The sequence below is a fragment of the Myodes glareolus genome, chromosome 3 (assembly GCF_982192425.1).
Source record: "Myodes glareolus chromosome 3, mMyoGla1.1, whole genome shotgun sequence".
Taxonomy (NCBI): Eukaryota; Metazoa; Chordata; class Mammalia; order Rodentia; family Cricetidae; genus Myodes; species Myodes glareolus.
In genome coordinates this window covers 21065085-21090384 of record NC_142028.1, presented here as the reverse complement: position 1 = coordinate 21090384, position 25300 = coordinate 21065085, and the positions used below count along the sequence as shown (strand labels likewise).

The 25300-nt window shown below is 38.0% G+C and overlaps 1 protein-coding gene across 2 annotated transcripts; it reads left to right on the top strand.

Annotated features, from left to right (window-relative positions):
* Positions 1-523: 523 nt before the first annotated feature.
* Positions 524-19888, top strand: LOC125399297 (killer cell lectin-like receptor 2). Of its 2 annotated transcripts, XM_087904063.1 has the most exons (8): positions 547-681; positions 1622-1720; positions 2327-2541; positions 4202-4291; positions 5166-5354; positions 8371-8513; positions 10174-10277; positions 18763-19888. In XM_087904063.1, exons 3-8 carry the CDS (start codon positions 2430-2432, stop codon positions 18920-18922), a joined length of 798 nt encoding a protein of 265 aa, XP_087760189.1. In that variant the 5' UTR covers positions 547-681; positions 1622-1720; positions 2327-2429; the 3' UTR covers positions 18923-19888. The 2 variants fall into 2 exon arrangements, with proteins under 2 accessions (XP_087760190.1, XP_087760189.1); XM_087904064.1 differs by lacking the exon at positions 1622-1720 and having other exon boundaries at positions 524-681.
* The last annotated feature ends 5412 nt before the right edge of the window (positions 19889-25300 follow it).

Genomic DNA, 25300 nt, shown 5'->3' with positions numbered 1-25300 from the left:
CAAACCAATAAACAAAAACTGAGACTGGTACTCAGTCTTAGAATATTTGCTGAGCATGCAGAATATCTTAGATTTGATAACACACTTCCATGAAAACATCAGCAATAAAACCACTTCATATAGATTGACCTAAAGGACTACTGTCAACATTCTATATGAATAAAAAGCTAAAAGATAACATATAGTAAGAGTTTTATACCACAAACGTTAGTGCTTTAAAGGAATTCCTAGGGCACACGTAGCTGTAATAAACGTAATTCAAAAATAAAAAGTAATTTTAATGTTTTGTCAAATAGTAATGTTAGAAAAAAACTTCAATCAACCTATCACAAAATTAAGAGTGGGACATCTGCACTCACCTCTTTTTATTAGTGTTTTTGCTAAGGACACTGGTTTTACTTTCTCACAGTTATGCGCATTTGCCCAGTCTTCAAATATTGATTACGGACATTATTTACACTATCTGATATGGTAGCTTGGTTGTTTCTTTTCCGTCAGCATCAGCTTTCATCATACAATTTCCTCTTTTTGTTTTGGTCAAGAGGAGGGGCAAAAAGTCATGAGCTTGAGTATCACTCAGAGACGACTCAGTTCTGACTTTTCTCCTGGAGCTCTGAGAGAATCCAGGCCACTTGGAGGATCAACTGACTGCACCGGAATTGCTTCCTGGTAGAGACACAGGTAACAACTGTTATTGTTATTTTTCTATCACATGATCGCATATACACTAGAGAATTTCAGTGTAATTCTACATACATATAGAATTCTATATACATATATATAAATTCTGTATAGAATTTCTTTAACTTATTGGGGAAGCCCTGCTAGTTGTGTTAGATTTTGTTAATTCTGGTAGTATGTGAAAATTGGAGTTGGGCACTGATTTCTTTCTGAGTATGCTGTGTCTCATACTGTGTGCTAAGTAAGTAAGGTGAAGGGATCTATGGAGTTCATGACTCTTTAACTGGGTCAAATATTTTCATATTATTCATTGTGAAGAAGTCATAATAGCAATCAGGTAAGATGGCTCAGTGTGTAAAGATACGTACTACACAAATCTGACTGACCACCTGAGTTGATCTCTGAAACCCACATAAACGTGGAAGGAGAGGACTCACTCAGTAAAGTTCTCCTCTGTACACATGTGCACAATGGCACAGGCTCCTACCCAAGAACAATAATAATAAATAAAAAGTAAATATATGTATATAATAGAAAGATTCCTTTTACTTTAGAAATTAGGGAAAATGTGAATAATTTCAGAAAACTTCATAAATTAAAATTAGTGAAACGTCAATCCATGCACAATTTGGTTTCTGTATTATCTATTTGCTACCATCTCAGTTATGAAGGTAATGGTCAAGGTGAGTTATAAATATTTACTATTTAGTGATATATTGCTACCTATTATCAGACTGTATCCTTTATGAACATGAACTAATGACTGCATAATGATAGAGTTTATTCAAATATATGCTCCTCTGACAATATCATATACTACAATAGTATACATGAAATGTTTATGTACATGGAATCATTTGTGATTTAAACTTCAGGTTGTATCCTGCTATTATCCTCTCACCCTGTATAATGACCCTTTCTACTTTTCTGATTGCTGCAGTCACTCAGGTTTTGTATCAAGTGTGAATACTTGGAGCCAGAAGCCTTAGATGCAAAAGAACATGGAGCATTTGTCTTTCTGAATTTGTGCTCCCACTCGGTAGGATTTCCCATTGGTATCCATTTAGCAGGCCAGAACCTGGAGAAAAATGTGTGGGTGTGGCTGGGTGAAGAAGGTGAAAATATCAGATGTTTAGGCTTCAACACAAGAGATATTTATGTACTTGGAGTCCATAATGTTAATCACCAGTAAGTAGTATTAACATTCAAATATTGCTTCAAAGTTAGTGCCTGGAAAACTCGGATAGTCACGTATGACTAAAAAGCCTACAAAATACATTTTTATATTCATGTGTTTATCAAATCATGTAAATAATTTTAAAACAAAGATTTTTATTTGTTCAGAAAGTCTTGAATTTTCATATTTTAATTGATAGTTTAAAGGCATTCCAATGATTTGTGGTAGTACCAATTTTGTGTAACATTTTTATTTATGTACTGTGTCAATATGACAATCACTTGTTATTAAATTTATAAACTTTCTGCATTTCCTAGTAAAAACTCCTGTGACCATTAGATGTATAAATGACAGAAATCCACAAAGTGTTCTCATCTCTAGTAGAAATCAGGACTGGTCCAGGTGATTTAGGTTGTTTGCATTATTAAATTAATTAATTAGACCCCATTCTTTCCTATTGCACTGCAGCATCAGATCCAGGTATCTTCCTGAAGAAAGACATCTTAACTTGTTCTTTGGAAATCTCTCAAGATCAAATTTGTACATAGACCACACTTCATATATTCCCAAGATGACCGACAAGGAAATCACTTACACAACTGTGAGATTCCATAGGTCTTCAGAGTTGCAGAACCGAGGAAGACCTGATGAGGCACAAAGGTCCAGAGTAGCTGGGCATAGAAGTACGTGTTTTAAGCATTTAGTTTGTCTGTTCTTAATTCAACACAAACTTCTAATTTTGAAAATAATATCCTATTGACTGCTGTTAAAACCATTAATCATACTTTTGTTGCTGTGGCTGTTGTTACTTGGTTTTTTGAGACAGGATTTTCTTGTTTAATAATCTTGACTGTCCTAGACCTCACTTTGTAGAAGAGCCTGGCCTTGAACTCAAACTGTCTCGCAAGTGCTTGAATTAAAGGCATGTACCAGCAAGTCTGGCTAAAGTCTGTTTCATCTTATTTATTTATTTATTTTCTTTTTAATATTTTTTTTGGCAACGCAAAATTTCTCTGTGTAGCCTTGTCTCTCCTAAAACATATTCTGTAGACCAGACTGGCCTCAAACTCGGAGCTCCACTTGCCTCTGCGTACTGAGTCCTGGGATTGAAGGTGTGTGCCACCACCACTTAACAATAATCGTATTTCTAGTCATTAGCTAGTAACAAAAGACAGCCAGATGGGCAAATTAGAACAATGAGAGAGTTGAAGGAAACAATTATTAGAATGGAAAAAGGAGATGTAAATATATTCTGTCAAAGTTGAAAAACAATTAGGAGATCTATTTTAGTCTTGTAAAGAACAATTCTGGAACCTTTAAAAGGAACAGTAGAGTCTCAAGAAACACCAAATTCTCTAGTGAAATTAAATCTTAAGGAAATACAAAATATGCATTAGAAACAATACTTGTACTCTAGCAGAGGGTATTTTAATTGTCTCAAATATTCACAACCTCTAATATAATAAAGCAACAAACATAGTTAGTTGAGGGAGTCTCTTCCTGGAAAAAAGGGGCAGAGAAAGAGAGGGGATGAGAGAAAGAGAGTAGTGAGTGTGGAGCTCATTAAACCGCATTATGTGTTTTTGAAAATGTCAAAGGAGAAATAAGCTTATTAATAAAAAACTTCTTATCTGTTTTTTTTTCTTGACTCTATGTATAACGTCACAAATGAACTCTCAGGTACAAACTTTAACTTATTTGACATGGTGATAATCAGAGGCTTGACTTTCAGATTCCCAACACCTCAGATAAATGAAGATGTTTTGTATTATCTAGAGAAAATAGAACTTACAGAGAAAAAAAAAAAACAGAGAGTTAACTTTAGTCCCCTTCAAGAATGTACCTTTACACAGGTCAGCTCCAGAACCACCATGGTTTCCTACAGTTCCCGAGAACATCCACCCCTCTTCCCTTCCTCCCCATCCTCAGTTGTGCTCCCTTAAAGGACTGCATGCTCCAGTTTATCATCTTCTGCTTGGAATGTGTCTGTGTCTCTAATGCTTTCTGAAGGATGCACTTTTGATCGTTTAGTACTTGGTGAGGGGCATATGACTGCCATCCAGCTATTTCGAGGCTGAGTTAAGAAGACAGAGAATGTAAGATCAAAGATTTTGAAAAGATTTGAAATCTAGTGAAGCTTTACACATGTAGGATTTCTGCAATGGGTACATTTTAGGAAGAAAGAATTTTGAGTGCATGTGTTCAGTCAGTTTGTCTGATGGCTTTCTATAAAATATTTAGAGGCCAATATCCCCTTGATTCCATGCTACACAAAATATTATCACTATTGGGACATGCTCGTTCAACAATGATGACTTCTTTACTTTGTTTTGTTGATTTAAGAATCATCAGCATCCTGGCACTTCTTTGTGATACCTCTCGGAATCCTTTGTTCCATTCTGCTGGTGACAGGGGCAGTGCTCGTGATGCTCAGTGAGTAACGGGCATGCGTCTTCTTTGTCTTTCTGCCTAGACAATAACTTCAAACAGTAATTATGCAGTCAACATAGTCTGTCCATTGTACAGACTATAATCAGGGGATGTGCCACATAACTCTGTACTTGGGATGATTTTATTCCTGGCACACTACAGTGTCACTTTCTCTACACATCTCTTTCATTAATTTGGGGGCTGTTGAGAGCTTTTGTACTTCCTCATTAGTGGTAATGTTTATTCTGAGAACATGGTGATAGTCTGCCTTCTGAGCTCAGGTGACTGTGAATCTTAGGCAAACAATCTGTGAGAAACAGCTGTACAAAGGAAATGATGCTTTTCTTTTTTCCTCCGTCAATACTGAAAACATGATTGTGTAAGAAAACTAGATGTTTACATAGATATTAAAATTTCAGCCCTGTTTTATTCCTTCATATCTTTGGAGGAAATAACTGCCAGGCTATGCTAAAATATAACTACACACAAGGATATTATATTTCCCATCTGGTGCTTTGAGAATTGTGCCATATCTACATGTTTCTTAATTCACATTTTTAGTGTATGTTAGAGGTTGACTGAGTTCATTAGTTAGATATTTATTTGTAAGTTTTATGTGGGAAAAAAATTGAAGGGATTGTGGGGTAATATGCTCTCACCATAATTAAATTCTGCTTTATCATTTACTTTATACTGAAGTTTCTGGTAGAAATTGGTTTTCCATCTCTTTAGTGAGTGAATGAGATGTTATTTTTAAAAATGTCAAAATAGCAATTGAAGTAATGGCATATGTTATCAAGATGAGGCCTTTTCTTATATACTAAATTTCAATATTTAGTATTAATAACCATTTTGAGTTATATCTTTTTTATTTTAGTTTTTCAAGATAAATATGAGCTAAAGAAATGTCAAAACAACCTTGATCAAAGCACTGCACAAAATACCAGCTTCTTTAATAAAACATTGACAAATACGTCATCAGATTCTGAAGGCTGCAAAAATCAGGAGGAACAGAAGAGATGCTGTGGGAAAACTAAGGCTGTTTTAGATTACGGAAAGTACACAGGTAAGGAGCAGATCTTGAATAAGGAACTGGATTATTCTGTATTGATTGTTCTCCAGAAGATTTGAAGTCCAGTTATCAGGTTATAGTCCTGGTGATGTGTGGGTTAATGGTTGGGTTTCCTTATATTCTGTAGGGGCTTGGAACCCCAGAAATCCCTGTTTGAATTAGGAACATATTACACTTTCTAGAACTCAGTGACTGTTCTGTCTCCTACGGCTCCCAAGAAGGGAAGCTCAAATCAACACAGCTGAGAATTCAAGTTGTTTTCATCTGTGAGCAAAGCTGGGTCTCTCTTTCGTTGTTAACAGAATGTGGGAGTTTCCAGTAAGAGAATGTTTTCCAAATTCCTAGGCTGAAATGGACTAAGAACATTTACATGGACACTGTCATAAAAATAACTGTTTGTACTGTTTTTACTTTGGTATGAGAAAGTTGGTCTCTTTGTGACCAAGCTGTTTTCCCCACAGTGCACATGAGAGCTTCACCATGATGCTCACACTGGTGTATGTCTATCAGTGACACAAAGATGAAATTTTCTAATGTTACAAGGAATCTTCCCTTGCATCATGACTGGTTAGCTATAATTGACACAGTTTACCATTAATTATGAAGTGTTTTTTCAGAATTTAGTGTTCACAAAGAACTCTTGCATATAATCTCAGTGTTTAATAGCAAGAGTTGACCATCTTCACTATTCAAAGACTAATAATATCCTTAAAACTAGCAAATATAAAATATAAATGAATAAATTAAATAAACTAAATAAAAAATGAAGCTCCAAAAATAATTATTGAGTCATTCTGGATTCATCAAAAATGTTTTGTATTATTATATTAGAATAAAATGGCTGTCTCCTCTAAGTGGTAGCCCTGCAATGCTTCTGATTAGAACAAAGAGGAAGGATGATTGAAAATTTGAGAACAGTCTTGGTGTCCAGGACATTTCAAGGCAGCCTGAACTATACACTGATGTTACCTCTGCACAGAAAAATGGGTTGTACATAAAGGTTTATTAATACAGACAGGGTATCCTTACCACCAGAGCAAACAAATAAATGGCATTGAAATGTAGCTATAGAAACCACACATGTTTTAATGAATTCAAATTTGACACTTTGGGGCATGTGAGTGTACCATTGAAGGCAAGAGAACATAAGATCGCTATCCAAAGTTTCCTTATATGTCTCTTATTCCAATTAAGGTAAAAGCATCTAACATACACCACAGCACAGCTATACGTGCACGATAGCAGGTGGGTCACTGTGGGCACAGTGCATTGCTGCAGATCTCCATTGCATCCTACCTGTAACAGCCTCTGAGCACCGAGTACTCACTTCTCATTACTCTGGCCCCTGGGATCTTACAAACCTCTGCTTCTTAAAGTTGAAGTGTGTTAGAAACCTCATCTGATTGGAAACAAAAAGCATGGTTCTGGTCCCAGTTTGTTTCACTTTGCATTCTAACTTCAAATTCAACCACGCTTCTCTGACAGACTTTCTTTTTCTGTTGTTTTTTTTTTTAATTTATTTATTTATTTATTTATAAAAATTTCCATTTCCTCCCCTCCTCCCAATACCCTCCCGTTCCCCCCAATCCCTCTCCTCCTCCCTCTCCAGTCCCAAGAGCAGTCAGGGTTACCTGCCCTATGGGAATTCCAAGTTCCTCCCCCCTCCCTCCCTGTCTAGGAAGGTGAGCATCCAAACAGATCAGGATCCCAAAAAGCCAGTATATGCAGACGAAACAAGACCCAGTGCCATTGTCAATGGCTTCTCAGTTAGCCCCCATGTCAGCCACATTCAGAGAATCCGGTTTGATCACGTGCTCGTTCAGTCCCAGTCCAGCTGGCCTTGGAGAGCTCTCATTCGATCAGTTTCCTTGTATCAGTGGGTGAACGCACCCCTCGCGGTCCTGACTTCCTTTTACATGTTCTCGCTCCTTCTGCTCCTCATTTGAACCTTGGGGGCTCAGTCCAGTGATCCAATGTGGGTCTCCGTCTCTATCTCCATCCATCGTCGGATGAAGGTTCCTTCTGGTTCTGCCTTCCTTGGACACGTTCTCCCTCCCTCTGCTTCTCATTTGGACCTAGGGAGTTAAGTTCAGTGTTCCAATATGTGTCTCTGTCTCTATCTCCATCCTTCGCCCTATGAAGGTTCTGTGGTGACATGCAAAATATTCGTCAGTATGGTTATGGGCCAAGGCTAGTTCAGACACCCTCTACTCTGCTACCCAGGGAACAATCTGGGGACCTCTCCTTGGGCCTGGGAACCCTTCCAGAATCAAGTCTCTTGCAAACACTAAAATGGCTCCCTTAGTTGAGATATATACTTGCCTGCTCCCATAATCATCCTTCCTCGCTCCCCCATCCCATTTCCTCAAGCCATCCCCAGTCCTCCCCCTGTCCCCTATCCCTAACCATCAGACTTTCTTGTAGACTTCTGAGAAATGGAGGATATTGCAAAGATTCTGCTGTTTCATTCATAATGAATCTTCTCACAGCAGCTGCTGTGTCCTGACACTAAGTAAGCAGCAGTCAGGAGTCACTTGGGAGACTCATAAGTGTTGTGAAGTGCTAGATATTAGAAATGGTTTCATTGTATAACCAAAGCTGACTTGGAATATTCTCTATAGCCAATGCTGGCCTGGAATTGACTATTTAACCAAGGCTGACCTCAAACTGGAGGTGAATTTCCTGCCTCAGCCTATGTAGAGATGGGCTTATGGGCATCAGCCCTGCCCAACTTGATTTACTTCCCTTTCAAGGATATATGGTATTCCTTTGTGTGTACATGATACATTTTTCTATTGATTCATTCATAATGAACACTTAAATTATATTCACATTTCTATTATACATAGTACTGCATAGAGCATGGGTGTAGGATGGTCACTCAGCATTCTATTATCTCAATTTCTGAGAGCTGTGAGATTTTACTCAGTTATAGATGTGTAATAAATACATTGTTCTTATAATAGAATACCTGAAATTAAGAATTTTCACAATTCTTTCTCTGTTGTAGGCAAATGTACTAAAGCACACTTGTTGTGCTGTGGTATAAAATGTTATTATTTCATCAAGGACAATAAACGCTGGAATGACTGTAAGCTGACCTGCCAGGACTGCAGCTTATCCCTTTTGAAGATAGATGATGATGATGAACTGGTACTGTAGACTCTTAACAAGCCCATTTATTCTCTTAGACTGTGTCTCTAAATCTTGGAGAGTGAGATACTGACCCCAGGCAGGTTTATTGAAAGAGAGACCTTCCAAGATTAGATATGGTTGCCTATAATAAGAGCAAACACAGCATTAAGAGTCTCTCAGGATACTTCTCCTGCTCCTGGGCTAGTTGTCAGGACACAGGATCTGTTATGAGGAAGCTTTACTAAAGAGTCAGTTGTCTTTGCAAACTCCCCTGTTTCTCATGAGTCTGCAAGAGAGTCACTCTGAGAAGCATGTTTTCCCTGATGAAGTCATTATTTTATGATTTTATTATAGCACATTCTGTGACTGACAGTTATGTGTCTCCATAGAGTGCCAGCTACACCAGGAAAGGCAAATGTCTTGGGTTTGCTCTTTGGAAACTAGAAGTGAGACTACCTAAGATGAGTAATTGAACTGCAGTGGAGAATATAACTGACATCTGGGCCAACCTGCAGATTGTACGAGAGCCATGGAATTAAATATTTTTAGTTAAAATCATGCTTACTTTCACTAAATTTGCCCATAATATTTACCTCATGATATTCTAATATTTCATGAAATGTTATCTATCATTAGAAATGAGTATTAAAGGAAAACAAATGGCCAAAATACTGACATTAGATATTTACATTTTGACTAAAGAAATCTTTTCAAAGTCGTGTGATGGTGGCTCGTGCCTTTGAACCCAGTTCTCGATAGGCAGAGGCAGAATCCAAAGCTATAGTGAAAACCTGTCTAGAAAAAACAAAAAACAAAATCAAAAAAGAAAAAAGAAATATCCTCAAATACATAGAGGATCTTTTTCTAGGGAAATGATTGAATGGTCAGCTTGAAATCTTTTTAAATTAGAACTTGATGAATAATACTGCACCAATTTAAAACATGCTGTAATGCAGCACAAAATAAATTTTTATGTGAATTAATGATATAATTTTCCATTGCAATAGTAAATATAGATAAATTTACAATCATATTTTAAAATATATTCAATGATTTTATTAGCCATCATGTCCTCATATGTCACATGTAAGACACACTAATTTTTTCCACAATATCACACTTCCTCATATTCTGTCCCCTTCAGATCTGAATAATAGCATGGATTCCTCACTAGAACATGGAGAATAATGCACAGCTTTTCACAGCATTTTTCTTCTTAATGAATTTGGTTTGAAGACAGAGGTCACTTAAGATAAATGCTTCTCACACGCCTCCATAGTCTTCTAAAATATGAATTTGAATAATTTAATAACATGTCAGACTTACTTAAGGAGCTGGATATGCAATGTATATTTAGAGGTCTGAAGCAGGGAGGTTTAAGGCCGTCTTGGCTATACACTGAGCCTTTTTCTGAGAATCACAGAGGTAAATCTTTTCATAAAAGTAGTATCTCTAGACACTTGAAGCTTCATTTTAAATAACTTATGTAACTAAGTGGTTCTGACATAAATGAGTTACTCGTGAGAAATCACTTTAAAAATGAACTTGGAGGAGCTGAAGGGATGGAGGACAGGACAGAAGAGAAGTGATATAAGAATAGTTGGAACCTATCATGGCTATTTTTTTCTCATTTAACAGGAAAAAATGTTATCTTAAGAAAAATTTATTTTCCTTACAGAAGTTTCTAAAGTACCACCTTACTTCAGACACTTTCTGGATTGGATTATCTTATGATATAAGCAAAAAAAAATGGCAGTGGATTGACAATAGGCCATCTAATCAGTGAGTTTCCTGAATCCTTAAATTCTAAAACTGATGCCAAAGTTGGAAGGATTGTGTATAAAGGCTTTTCTCTCATTTCACATGGCTTTTCTCATTTTCTATGAAGCTCAAAGGTAAGGAAAAGAAGCAGAAGACAGTATCTGAGCAAGTATTACACAGGGAATAGAAATGTGTAGGAATTGATGGCCAGTGATGTAATACTGAACACATCAGGATTGTGTGTTGTAAGTTCCACAGGGCACAAAAAATAACCCAAAGGTTAAGATAATGTGAAGTGGTTTGATCTTCATGGAAGATACAATGAGCATGAGTATCTTAAACATTCATGACTTGTTTCTGTAGTTAGCTTTTAATTGTTAATTTATAAATATAGAAATCTCTATATACACATACATATCTACTTTAAATTTCAAGATTCTATAAGCTCTGAGCTTGTTCATTTTTGATCTGGTAGAAAACTGTTTATTGATTTTTTTCTTTATAAATAATATTTCTTAAAAATCTCATACATGCACAGAATTAAATATCATATCTATTGCCTACTTGCCCTCTCAAGCTTCATCTTACTGTACCCAAAGTTTTCCCCTGGTACATGTTTAATGGCCACCCACTGGAGCAAGGATACCTGGAAAAACCTTAATAAGAAATGTTTCTACCATTTCCAGCAGCTGTCACCTAACAATAGTGACTCTTTAAAAGATAAAGGATCCTTCTCCATCTATGCTGGAATTTCGCCCAGTTTGATCTTGTTCAAGTCTCACATAGGTAATCACAGCTGCTGTAAGTTTGTGAGTGAGAAAGCCTGTAACATGTAGGGGCCTGAGTGTTGGGGTTTCTGTCCTGCCCGGTACCCCACAGCTGGCAAACCCCCAAAGAAAATCACACAGAGATCTCCATACATTATAAGACTGATTGGCCCACTAACTCAGTCTTCTTATTAGCTCTTGTAGCTTATATTAACCCATTGTTCTTATCTATGCTAGCCACATGGCTCAGTACCGTTCACAGCAGGACAGGTCACATGTTGCTGCTTAGGTGGTCTGGGCTGGAGTATTTTGGGAAGCAGGAAGCTCCACCGAGCCATGTGGCTAGCATAGATAAGAACAATGGATTAATAAAAGCTACAAGAGCTAATAAGAAGACTAAGCTAATGGGCCAATCAGTGTTATAACTTAAAAAAAGTGACAGGTTGCAGATCATTTACTAATAGCAGTTCTACCCCATTTAAAAAAAGGATTCTAAATCAAATCCTCTTTATTTAGCTTTTCTACTGACCATTGTACATAACAAATTGTAACCAACACTCTAAAGAAAGGCAAACATTCATAATCCATTTTTGGAGAATATGAGTATACTTTTCCAGGCTACCTCAAGGTGATTAGAGGCATTGATAATCTTATGGAGACCTAAAGAAATTTTTGAATTATGTTCAAGTCCTGGATGGAATATTCTGTGAGGCTTGATCATCTCAGCCAGCAGTCTTAAAATGGTTCTGTATGCAAATACAGTAGCTTGGTGCTGCCAGGAACAGATGTGTCTCATTGTCATGAAAAGTCTTAAGTTTCTAAATATTTTAAATGCCATATTCTGAAGGTCTCTGAAAGATTTGAAGAATATCTAAATAACTGATATATATCTCTATATATTTAGAAAACCTAACTAACATGACTACTAACATCTATTATAGATGACTATCTATTAATCTCTATTTTTATCATACATTACATATTTTAAATGAACTACACAATCTCAATACCCAAATCAAGATCGGAAATGCATATACATATAACAAAATAGACCTTAAATTTGCCTCCATGAACCAAGATGCATACCAATTCAAATTATTCATATCTATCTCATATCATCTTTAAATGTAAAAGAACATTTATAAACAATATTTGGGAATATGCACGTAGTTCTGGCCATACTGCTTCCTGCTGTTTGGGTGTACTGTTAATCACATCTTTCATGGTATATTCTGCGTGTTACGTTTATCTCAGTCATTAGTTGGGCTAAGTGGGTTTTTTTTTGAGGATGTTTATGGCAACCTTACAGGAGGCCTTGGTCCATGAAACCCTAATTTCCTGGAAGCAATCCACAGGTTCCCATCTTCTTTGAAAACAAACAAAAACCTCTTTTCCCAAGCAACACGTCCATAGACCCAAATTTGGAAGTCATGATACCTTTAGAACATATATGTTGGTTTAGCTTAGCAGCCCATACAATGCAATTTCTTTATGTGCTTAGCTCCTTTACAATCAAAAGATTTAAAGATAACACAGTAGTATACATAATCCAGACACTGTGAATTTGCCGTTTTTACATGGCCTATTTTGCTTTCCTCTTTTTAATCTGAAACTATCTGTACTCTGTCTCTTTAAAGACTTTACTGTTTTTTATTTTTTTTTTCAACTGGCTGCAAAAGTTCAGTCATTTAATAACAACAGCTCCCCACCCTTATTCCACAACAGCACCCTGAGAATTATGGGCACCGCTGTGTAGGAGGCTGTGGAAAGCCAAACAAAATGAGGATGTCAGTCAGACTCCTGGGGGAAGAACTGGGCTGGGTAGAGGCCTCTTTGTCCAGTCACTGGAACGAACTTCATGGGAGGCTAGGACTGGCCACACACCACCAAAGTATGAGGGTGCTGGGCTGGTGCTCAGGTGCGTGTGCATCCCACTAGCTACTGCCATGTCCAGCTCCCAGTGAGGATGTCCAACTCCCAGGGAGGAATGGCTGGAGCTCACACAGGCCTTGTCTTCTTGGCCTTTTTCTCAGACCTCACCATTAGCTTTATTTTATGACTCTCTATACTCTTTTTCTTCTCTCTCCCAAGACTATGTATTTTTATCCAACACTGTGTCCCATTTATAGATAATTTATGTCTCAATCTGTCCTAATGTGTATCTGTAATTCTTTACTGTCCAGGAGCACTTCTTAAAATGCTAAGCGCTTCTTATGAATTTAGTTGTGCCATTAGTAGGGGTAATACTGTACCCTGTTTAGTCTGTTTGCCTGCCCAGTCTAAAACTTAAGCTACGCTATTACTATGATAAATATGGTGGTCCTTGCTGGCTCTGCACAGTCCAGCTTGGGGGAGACCTTTGTGCCTCTGAGTCTCTTGTGCTTCTGAGCCAACTGCACTGCCCCACTTCCAGGCACAAAGCGTGTCCTCATTGCCATCAAGCAAACTGCATGCAGCATGCTCCTCACCAACGCAACGCAAATGTTCTGTAGCCAGACCTCCTGCCCTTAAAGAGTCAGAACCCGTGACAGCAGCAGCCCAGGAAGCCAGCATTTTAAAACCACAGCTTTTATTCTGCTGTGACCGAGCCAGGAAAATCTCTCTCAAAGGAGCTGTGGCAAGAAACCAGAAAACAGCCAAAAGCTGTGGTAAACTCTTTCGTGTGTGTGTGTGTGTGTGTGTGTGTGTGTGTGTGTGTGTGTGTGTGTTTAAAATTAAGATTTCTCAGGTTTTTAAGGAGATTTAGTCCATCACGTTTGTGCCAATTTTTGTAAGGAGAAGGATGCTTGTTAACTTTGGCTCCCTGGCTAGCTTACACCTGAAATAAACACACAGAAACTAATTAATTAAAACACTGCTTGGACCATTAGCTCTAACTTCTTATTGGCTAACTCTTACATCTCCAATTTAACCATTTCTATTAATCTGTGTATCTTCACGTGGCAATTGCTTACCAGGAAAATTTCTAACTGGCATCTGTCTCAGGCAGACAATCCATGGCATCTCACTGACTCTGCTTTCTTCCTCCCAGAATTCAGTTCCATCTTCCCTGCCTACCTAAGTTCTGCACTATCAACTATGCCAAGTTTGTTTCTTTATTCGTTAATCAGTGAAAGCAACACACAAACAGAAGGAAATCCTACACAAATTCTCTGTGTATTTTTCATCTTTATGTGGCTTTAGTTCGAACTCTATTTCTTTTATTTTTAGTTTTAATTTTTGACTTTGTGAGACAGAGTTTCTTTTCTATACCTTTGACTGTCGTGCAACTCACTATATAGACTAGCCTGTCCTTGAACTCACAGAGATTTGCCTACTTCTGCATCCTATGTACTGGGATTAAGTGTGTGCTACCACACATTGAACTGACAGAGATCTGTATACCTCTGCCTCCCAAGTGTTGGGAATAAAGGTGTGTGCCACCACATCCAACTACTCTCTTTCCTTTTTTTATTTTAAGGATTTTATTCTTTTTCTTTCTCTACTTAACCTACATATATTTTTAAACCCACTGGAAAACATTTAGAGGTTTTCTTCATCTAAACCTTTCTCTACTGTATATTTCTTTGTATTCTGACCACATGACTCTTTAATTTGTTAATCAATAAAGTTAGTATTAAAGATGTGGATTTGATGGTTCTACCCCATTCCTTAGCTTTCTGAGAGTCTAGTCTCATGGAAGAGGTACTGACCAGACCCATGTTTATTACAATTCTATGCAGTTACAAGGTCTCAACCACCACCAAAACGCATATGTTTGACTATTCGTCAACACCATTTAAGTGTTTCATGGTGAGACCTCTTAAAAGGGCTGCAAGTTTGCAGCTAAAGCTGAGTCAAGAAGACTTTCTTAATTGAGATGCACATGACTCCGGCAAACAGAACCCACCTGAGAAAAAGCTACTACCAAGAATCTATGAACAAATCTGTTCTTTTGATTCCTGGGATTACTTCCCAGATTCTCTCAGGGTTTAAATGGATTTAGCTGCGCACGTTGATGCCGTTTGTTGACAGAGGTTTCTGTGCCACCTGGTCCTACAGCTGAGCAGCACCAAAGAAATACACAGATCTCTACTAAATAAATTACAAACTAGTTGGCCTATTAGCTCAGGATACATATTAACTTATTCTTACATCTTAATTTGACCCATTATTCTTGTCTATGTTAGCCACATGGCTTGGTTCATTTACCAGTGAAGCCTTCTCATCCTGCTTCCTCTACATCTAGAAGACTGCAGAATGCCTCTTTTCCTGTTCTCAGAATTCTCCTGTTCTCATTGTACCACTCTACTTTCTGTCTGGCCACCCCACCTATACGTCCTACCTTGCTACTGGCCAATCACTGTTTTATTAAAATACAAGTGACAGGGTGCAGACCATTGTCCCACAGTACACAGATCCTGAAAGCAGGTAACAGAGTCAGAGAAAACACATGCTTTCTCTGTTAGAACACAGACAAGAAGTCCATGCCACTTAACTGTTACACATATGCAGAGGACCTAGGTCACTCCCATGCAGGTTCTCTGCTTTTTGTTACAGTCTATGTGAGTCCCAATGAGCACATTTTGTTATTTTGTGTGGTTTTCTTATGGTATCCTTGGTGCCTCTGATGCTCACAATCATTCCTCTCTTCTTCCACAGGCTACCCGAAGGTTTACCTAAGGTTTGGCTCTGTGTCTCTTCACATTTACATCTACTGCTGCACCCAATGACAATTGAGCTAGGCAACATTCTATGAGTAAAGCAGTATATCAATAGGACTCATTTCATTGACATTTCTTGCCGCTCATATTTGGGTCTAACCTAGGTCTCTGGGCTGTCCAGACTCAGGTAGTTTTAGGGGTGGGATCCTTCTCATAGCATGAATCTCACACTCAACCAGTCATTGATTGTCCATTCCCATTTCCTCTGCTACACCTTTACCCCACTATCTCTTATAGACAAGGCAATTTGTAGATCAAAGGTTACATGATTGGGATGGGATCTCAATCCCTCCACTAAATGTCTTGCCTAGTTAAGGAAATAGCCTGTTCAGACTCTATATCCCCCATTGCTAGGAATTCTGGATAAGGTCACCCTCAATGATTCCTGGAAATTTCCATTGCACTAGGTTTCTAACTCAGATCACAAATGACCCTCAATACAGTTGTATTTCCAAGTATTCTCTTCTGCCCTTTCCCCAAACCAGATTGCTCCTGTTCCCATGCCCACCTACCTAATCCACCCATTATAACTATTCTACCTCTCATTCACAGTGCAATTTGTTGTGCAATCCCCCTGAATTTGAGCCCTCCGTGTTACCTAGTTTCATAAGTATGTGTATTGAAGCATAATTATTTTTTCATTTATGGCTAAACTCCCCCTATAAGTCAGTACATACCATGTTTCTTTCTTAATTTTTGTTAACTCTCTCTGAATGATGTTTTCAAGTTCCATCAACTTTGTGGAAAGTTCACTAATGTTCTTGTTTTTAACAGTTTCACACTACTCCATTGTGTGAATTTACCACACTACTTTTCTCCATTATTCTTGTGATCAATGTCTACGTTGGTTCCAATTTCGAGCTGTTATAAAAAAAAAGCCACTATGAATGTATTTGAAAATGCCCTTTGTGGTAAGATGGGGCATCACTTGGGTATAAGCCCAAGAGTATCATAACTGGCTCTTGACATAGGTCGATTATCTATTTTCTGAGAAACAGCTAGGTTGACTTCCAAAGTGACTGTATAAATTTGCACTCCCACCAGCAAAAGAGGAGATAATTATGTTTTAATTGCCTTTGATAGTTTGATATCACATATATAGTTGTTTTTAGACAGAAATTCAATTGTCACATACTGGTCTTGAACTCCTGATATTTTGGGATTATGGGGAGCTTTGACTCACCCTACATTGTCCTTTTCTCTGGAGAGATAGCAACCATTCTTATTTCATGTGTGTTAGTTGTTAATCCTACTGTCTGAAGTTCTATGGATTTAATGTACTGTCTCTGCTGACTTATGCTCATAATGCCATTTTCTTTCCTGTGTTTACTGAGTTTCTTCTTCCACATCCATAGAAACTGTCTGAAGCATAATATCCACATTGATAACTGTCTCAGGAATATTTCATTCAGTGTCTGGGAACATTGCAGGTCTGGCTCAGTTTTATTTAAATATGATAATGCCAAAATGGAGAGTTAATTTACAAATAAACAGGAAATTAAGTTCCTCTCTCCTCCAAAGACACTCTTAAGCCGGCTGTCACCAAGGGGTGTAGGAGACAGACACTCTTACAAGATGTTATAATATATTCAAAGAACACAGGCAATTTTTGCTTTTACTACTAGTTTTGGTTCTTATAGTTTAAGTATCATTTTATACAGGCTAGCCCCGCTCCTCCTACATCTCTCTCCCAAGCACTTGGATTGATGCTGTTTATCACCATGATTGGCCACAGAGTTAATTAATTTATTTATAGTCTAAAGTATCATACAGAGTCAGAGATGGGCAGGTGGAAACATGTGGAGTGCGGTATCAGTGGCTGGGAGGATACCTACATTCAGGTTAAAACATCTTTGTAGACCTTGACTATGCTACAGAACTCTCTGTTAAAGGTGGTATTAGTACTAGGGCCACTGTTGAGGATTCAGTTTAAAAGCCTGGTGGTGAAAAGACTTCTTTCACCAACACAGGCATTTTCTCCAGTGTAAAAATGCAGTAGTTTAGACACCTGATATAATGTCAGCATCTAATGGACCTAGTAAGCAGTTGTGAACTTAACTTGTGTTTCTTATATAGAGGTTGAGGTGGACATCACCTTGGACATAAATTTAGACCTCATGGTGATTCGTGTGTATTTTGAGTAATTACTGTCTTCTGGGTCTTTTCCTCTTTTCCAACATTCAATATACGTGCTTAATTGACTGTACCCATAATCACACCTCATGATTGACAAATGTGTGTACTCATTTCTATTTTATCTTACCTGTTCAGTCTATGCCCAAATACCAATGAGCATAATTTATTTTTTTTTGCTGTTACTGTGGTAAATCTAAATACTTTATTTTTACCTAATTTGAATCCAGGGGTTAAAAAATAAACTTTATTGAAGTTTTATCCTCATGACATCCCAGCCTATACAGTATGGATTTCATTCCTTATTTACCTTCTTTCACAAAGATTCTCATCAGCCTGGTCTTGGTAAATCTCACAGTGTTACCAAAACCATGGGACCTTGTCCTGTGTTCCACATTTATTCATTTTTATTTTTAAAATGTCTTTATTGCAAAAAGCATCATAGGAAATCAACTTTATTCTGAAATTATCTTTTGGTGAAAGCAAAAATTATATTTACTTGAAGATGGAAAATTAACAGAGTGGAATATATAAGGAGTTGAATTGTGATCAAGATACTATTCTTGTTTTATTATATTTCTTCTTTTATATTTATATACAACACATTAGTAGTTAGAAGGCAGTTGAAGGAGTCACTTTTCTCTTTCTACTATGTTGTATCTGAGGTCTAAACTCAAGTTATCAGGTTTGGTAGCAATGGTTTCCATGCACTGAGCCATGTCACTGGTCTAATACATTTCTTAAATAAGTTTAGAGAAAACTAAAAAAGCCTTTAGTAAAATACTTACAATTAACCTCATATTCTGTATATTTTGATCAATAAACATTGTTTTTAAAATTGTTAAATACACCAATATAAGATTCATATTTTATTAACTGCCTGTTATATGTTTTGCTTTATAGAGATTTGAAGAAATTAAAATTATTACAGGAAAATGGAGGCTGTGCATGTCTCAGTTTTCGAGGAGTACATGAAGATGACTGTGGTACAAAACACCCCTGCATCTGTGAAAAGAGAATGGATAGATTTCCTGATTCAGTGTGCAGTATGAAGGGAAAGTAAAAAGTGAAACATTTTATCATCTTTGCTGGTATCCTGTGATGATTTGTGACTGCTTAATGACTGAATGTTTTAACCACAGCACTCAGTCACCCGATCAAATACGGCAATGAGACAATGAGCTGGAAATGAAAGGAATGTTCTGCGTAAATATAACACACCACAACTCATCCTCCTTCCTACAAAACACATTACTTATATCTGGAGAATGGATGCCCTATGTCCCAAGCCCTAAGGAATCACTCCTTTGTTTCCTGAATGTCACACAGAAACAAATGCAGAACCCTGATAAATATCACATGTAACTCACCATCACTATCAAAAACCATTTCAATATTCCACTGCTTTGACATCACAATTAAGAACTAGGATACAGTTTCGGGATTCTATTTGTAGTTGGTTGCTTAAAGTTTGTAATTCTGCTCGCTCTCTCTCTTTCTTACCTCTTTCTTCTTCCTCCTCTTCTCTCTTTCCTCTTTCTGTTTCTCTTTCTCTTTCTGTCTGACCAATTTGTTGATAAGTTGAAATCCCCTAGATATAGGGATATTCTTTGAGGCCATCTGGATGTCATGACTCAGGCTTATAAATACTTGAGTTTGAATGCAGTCTGGGATACATAGTATGCTTCAGGCCATCATGGGCTACAGAAAAAGACTCTGTCTCATGAAGCATAATAATAATAATGGCGGTAATAATAATACTAAACTGTCCATAAATATTTTCTAAGATATTTCTGTTATAACATCATATTAAAATGATAAACTTCAAGAAATTCAGTACTGACCTAGTCATATGATCTATTCCATACTCCATAATAATAATTGTCAGTTTTCTGGGTTATATCACTATTAATATTTCGTCATATTCACTATCATTTGTGCTTTCACTGTAATGTCCTTTAGCTCTAAAATGGTTATAGACTTATGATGCCTTTATTTTTTGACCCTGACATTAAAATATCAAATTTGACCTTGGAGTGTATATGCAATTAAACGTCACCACTGTAAGTCATTAGACATGAGTTTAAAAACATGTCCATATCTTCATGAACCATTTTGCAGGTTAGTTTTTTGTCATTTTGACACAAGCTAGACTCAATCTGAGAGAAGAGAACCTCAATTAAGAGTGAGCCTCAAAAAGATCTGGCTGTAGGGAAGCCTATAGAGCTTTTTCTTAATTAGTGACAGATTGAGAGGCTCAGTCCTTTACAGGACGTATGACCCATGGACTGATGGTCCTGTGTTCTATTAAGAAAGCATGCTGAACAAGTCATGGGAAAATTCAAGTAAGCAGCACCTCTCCATGGCCTGCGCATCAGCTTCTGCCTCCTGGTTCCTGCCAGGTTTGAGTTTTTGTCCTGACTTCCTTCAATGAGGAACAGCAAACCTGAAGTGTAAGTCATATAAACCTTGTCCTTTCAACTTTCTTTTTGGTCATCGTGTTTCATTACAACAATAGAAACCACAATCTCTTGGAAACCCTTAATCCAGCACAGCCAATACATGGGACAGGATATAGGCCAAAGGTAATGTGACTGGGTTGGTTTCCCACTCCATCCCCTTGAAGCCTGGTCTGATCACAGGAGATGGCCAGTGCAGGCTACATATCCCTTATTACTAAGAATCTTAGCTGATGCCATCCTTGTAGATTCCTGGGAGTTTCTCTTGCATCAGGTTTTTACCTGACTGTGAAATGGCCCCTCTTTCCAGTAGTCTTTTTCAGTACATGAATTTTTGATGCCTCTGAACCTGAATTTTCACATTCACATCCTAACCTATCTGCATTTGATTCATGATATCTTTTCTATTTCCCCTTCTCAGGGAAATCTGGTTGTCCCCTTTTCAAGACTCTTTGTTACCTGGTTTCTCAGGGACAGTTTGCTTGATTTTACAATTAATCTCTTCTCTTGAGTGAACATATACCATATATTTCTTTCCTCGGTCTGGGTCACCTCACTCAGGAAGACTTTTTCTAATTCCACCCATTTGTCTTCAGATTTTCTGTTGTCATTGCTTTTAACAGTTGAGTAATGATTCATTGTATAAATGTACTACATTTTCTTTATCCATTCCTCAATTGAGGGCCATCTAGATGGTTACAGCATTCTTGCTACTACAAACAAAGCTGCTATGAACATAGTTGAGTAAGTCTCCTTCTGGTATGATTGGACATCCTTTGAATAAATGCTCGAGAGTTGTATAGTCTGGTCTTATGGTAACTTGATTACAGGTTTTCTGAGGAACCGTCCTACGGATTTCCAAAGTGGTTCCTTGTAGCTTTGAAATAGTCTCTACTTTTGGCCACTGGCTGGTGATTATAACTGAAATATCTGCGCCAGTATCTAGAAGGCCAGAAAATCTTTTTTCCTTTATAAACAAAGTGAGTTCTGGTCTCTGAAGACCTATGGCTTGTACCAAATATGCATCAGATGACCCAAATCTGTTCTTTCATCTTTTCTTTCTTACTCTTATTATGAGTTCGCACAGCTGGAAGTAAAATTAATTGTGCAAGCCTCTGACCTGTTTTTACGACAGAAACTCCACTTGGTGAGTGAGTCATCACTTTGATCTCTCCCTCATAATCAGCATCAATAAATCCAGGAGCCACAAAGATCCCTTGCATAGCTGAGCTACTTCTCCCTAACAGTAACCCTGCAGGGCCTTCAGATAAAGGCCCATAGATCCCTGTGGGGAGAGCTTACATCCACATTTCAGGTGTTAGAACCATGTATATGGAAGAACTGAGGTTGAGCTCTGTGCTTCCAGGGGTTGCCCTGAAAGTGTCCTGTATAGATTTCATTGTGGGGTACAGATTTCTGGATTGCCCCCTGAGTCCATTTCCAGAAAGGGGATTTCCTAGTTCATTTGTTTTTGATCTGTACTTACAAGCCCAATGCTTTCCTCTCCTGCATCTCCTACACAATCCTGGTTCTCTTCTAGTCTTCAAGCTTACTCTCCTATCACGACATCATCTGACCTGATGTCCAATAAGACTACATCCAAAACAGCCTCCAGGTATTCCTGTAGCCTGCATTCTCCCTGGAGCTAGGTCTCCCTGCTGGCATAAGACATCATTAATTGTCTTTCCCTGTAAGACAGCAGCTAAGGTGATAACTTTTGTATATGATTGGCCAATTTTCAATCAAATTCAGATATAATCTGCAACATTACTCTGTTTCTTAAAAGGCCTTATAGCCACCTTGCATACAGCATTGACGTTCTCAAATGGTAACTGTTTAATTAAATAATATCTGTCCTGCTTCTGAGTCTCTGGTGCGGGAGAATTGTCTGTATTCTGTCAATCATGTTTTAAATAAAATGCTAATTGGCCAGGCAGGAGGTGTAGGCAGGAAAACCAGACAGGATGTGGAAATGATGCAAGGAAAGCAGGAGAATTCTGGGGAGGAGGAAGTTGATTCCTCCCACTCCTGCCCAGATCACCAAAACATCAGGATGTGAGCTGCCCCACTGAAAAAGGGACTGAGTCACATGGCTAAAATAGATAAGAATAATGGGTTAAGATAAGTCATAAGAACTACTAAGTAGCCTGACCTAATGGGCCAATCAGCATTATAACTTACTGAGTCGTCTGTGGTTGATTTTCTCTGGGACTAAACAGCTGTTGGAACAGGGCAGGACAGAAAAACCCCGAACAAACAGGCTCCCTCATGTTATAGAATGGCGCCCACGTGGATAACTGAATCCACAGAAAGCCTGGAAACGTTTGGGAAAGATTAGAGTAAAGCATTTCATTTTTCAGCCTTAGCAGGAAAAAAAGCTGCGCTGTTTTAAAATGTAGGCTTCTGGGCGGTCCTGTCAGGAAAAACTCTGACTCTTTCAAGCAGGTGGTCATGGACACATTGTTGCAGCTTGGTTCCTGGCAAGGACCTTGAAATGCCATAGGAGCTTTTGACTGTTGTTTTCTCCATATTCCTTAGCAAATTAAAGACCCATGTGGTCAGGAAAAGAGAGATATACAGTAAAGAAAGATTCAAAGAGTAAGAAAACCTCTAAATCGTGTACATTGTGTTAAAAAATATATACAGGCTAAAGGTTAAAGTTCTCAGAGAAAAGAAAGAAAGAAAGAAAGAAAGAAAGAAAGAAAGAAAGAAAGAAAGAAAGAAAGAGAAAGAGAAAGAGAGAAAGAAAAAAAGAAAGAAAGAAGAACAGTAGCCTGTGAGGCAGAGACAGATGGATATCTGGGAGTTCAAGGATAGCCTGGTCTACAGAGTTATTCCAGAACAAAGATATGCAGAGAACCTGTCTCAAAAAGCCAAAAGTTAAAAGTAAAAATAAGAGAAATAGAGGTTAAAATGAAGCTGCATAAAGATGGAAAATATACAGAGAATCTTGATACTGTATGCTATTATGCTCTTTTTGAATTGTTTGAATGCTGAGGAAGGAGAAACAGCTGCTAAAAGATATTTGCTTATAAATGCTGCAGAATTAATCCAAGACAGGTATTTTGAAAACACCTTGGCTTCAAAATTGAAGTCAAAAGGTATGTTACTTTGGAGAAGAGATTTTGCTTTTGTTTCCACAGAAAATGAGAGGCTGTGGATTTATTCAGGGTTAAGAAAAATCATCTTTGATCAAGGGAGACCACCTGAGCAAACTCCGGTAGGAACAGATGGGCCCAGATATCTGAGTTCTTCATCCAAAACAGATCCAAGACTACTGCCTGAGATGATCAAGACTCACAGGATACTTCAGTCAGGAATTGATCATAACTCTAAATTTTCTTTAGGTCTCCATAAGATTATCAGTGTTCCCAACCAGCGGAAGTAGCCTGGAATAATACACCCACATTCCCAAAAAATGGACTATGGATATTTTCCTTTGTTTTTTTTTAAAAAAAGAGGGGGAAGTGGTGTGGGAGAATTATCTGTATTCTGTCAATCATGTTTTAAATAAAACGCTGATTGGCCAGGCAGGAGGTGTAGGCAGGAAAACCAGACAGGATGTGGAAATGATGCAAGGAGAGCAGGAGAATTCTGGGGAGGAGGACGTTGATTCCTCCCACTCCTGTCCAGATCACCAAAGCAGCAGGATGTGAGCGACCCCACTGAAAAAGGGACTGAGCAACATGGCTAAAATAGATAAGAATAATGGGATAAGATAAGTCATAAGAACTACTAAGTAGCCTGACCTAATGGGCCAATCAGCATTATAACTTACTGAGTCGTCTGTGGTTGATTTTCTCTGGGATTAAACAGCTGTGGGGTACCGGGCAGGACAGAAAAACACAAACAAACATGCCCAACTCATGATATAAGTCTCCAATTAACCTAGAAGATGCCTGTGTTAGTCTGGAAACAAAGTCCTGAGATAACTCATCTGGTCCCTGTCTTATACTAGATAACTCTTCAGTCTGTTCTTTTGATGGTAGAAACTTACTCCAGGCCTTCTTGGCCGCTGCACTAATTTGGACATATGTCGCTATATCATAATCTAACTGTTGATTTGTTCCCGTATATGGTTCCTCACCTGCAAGCATCTCATTTGAAAATAGATACCCGCTGGGCTCTGTTTCTCTCAGCTGTGGCCTGACATTGTTCTGTAAATTTCGTTTTGTACAATAGATAATCTCCTCCTGACAGGCAAGCCTTGGCTATCTACTTCTAATCCGCTGGTGGAAGATCTTCTACAGCTATATTTTCCACCAGTGTCTGGGTAAAGGATGCCATGGTGCCATATTGAGAGCAAGTGGTTTTTAATTCGTTGAGTAATTTAAATGATATAGGAGTATGTATTCTAAGCACAATTCCTTGCGCATCTCTCTGCTCCATTTCTGGAACAATTGAAATCCTTGCTTCTCTTCTCCTCTGTTATCAGCTTCACTGATACAAGCCTGCAGAGGAGATTCATTGCTATTGTTATGCCTTTGTTTTATTTTCAGTGTACTCTGAACTGTGGGTGTATCTAAGCCTGCTATTACTGTACGAAGAGTATTGCTCTTCTGACAAGGGTCCTGTATCTGCATAGTTCCTAATCTGCACAATAGTGAGGTTACCATTCTTCTCAAGCCTTTTATTTCTTTCTGAACCCTGTCATCATATAATTTGCAATAGCCAGAACCTGGAAAGAACTTAGATGCCCCTCAATGCAAGAATGGATAAAGAAAGTGTGGCAATCTACAAGTTAGAGTACTACTTAGTGATAAAAAAAAATGGCATCATGAATTTTGCATGCAACTGGATGGATTTAGAAAACACTATCCTGAGTAGATACCTCAGACCAAAAAGATGTATACGACAGGTACTCACACATTAATGGATTCTAGTCATAAACAAAGGACATTGAGCCTATAGTTCACGATTCTAGAGAACCTAAGTAATACGGTGAACTGAAAGAAAAACATATTATATAGATCCTCCTAGAG

Bases quoted from the DNA above. Each gene is read 5' to 3' on its own strand.
- LOC125399297 (XM_087904064.1), top strand. From the start codon at position 2,430: ATGACCGACAAGGAAATCACTTACACAACTGTGAGATTCCATAGGTCT. The intron at 5,355-8,370 runs GTAAGGAGCAGA...TCTCTGTTGTAG, and splicing joins AGATTACGGAAAGTACACAG to GCAAATGTACTAAAGCACAC. The intron at 8,514-10,173 runs GTACTGTAGACT...TTTTCCTTACAG, and splicing joins TAGATGATGATGATGAACTG to AAGTTTCTAAAGTACCACCT.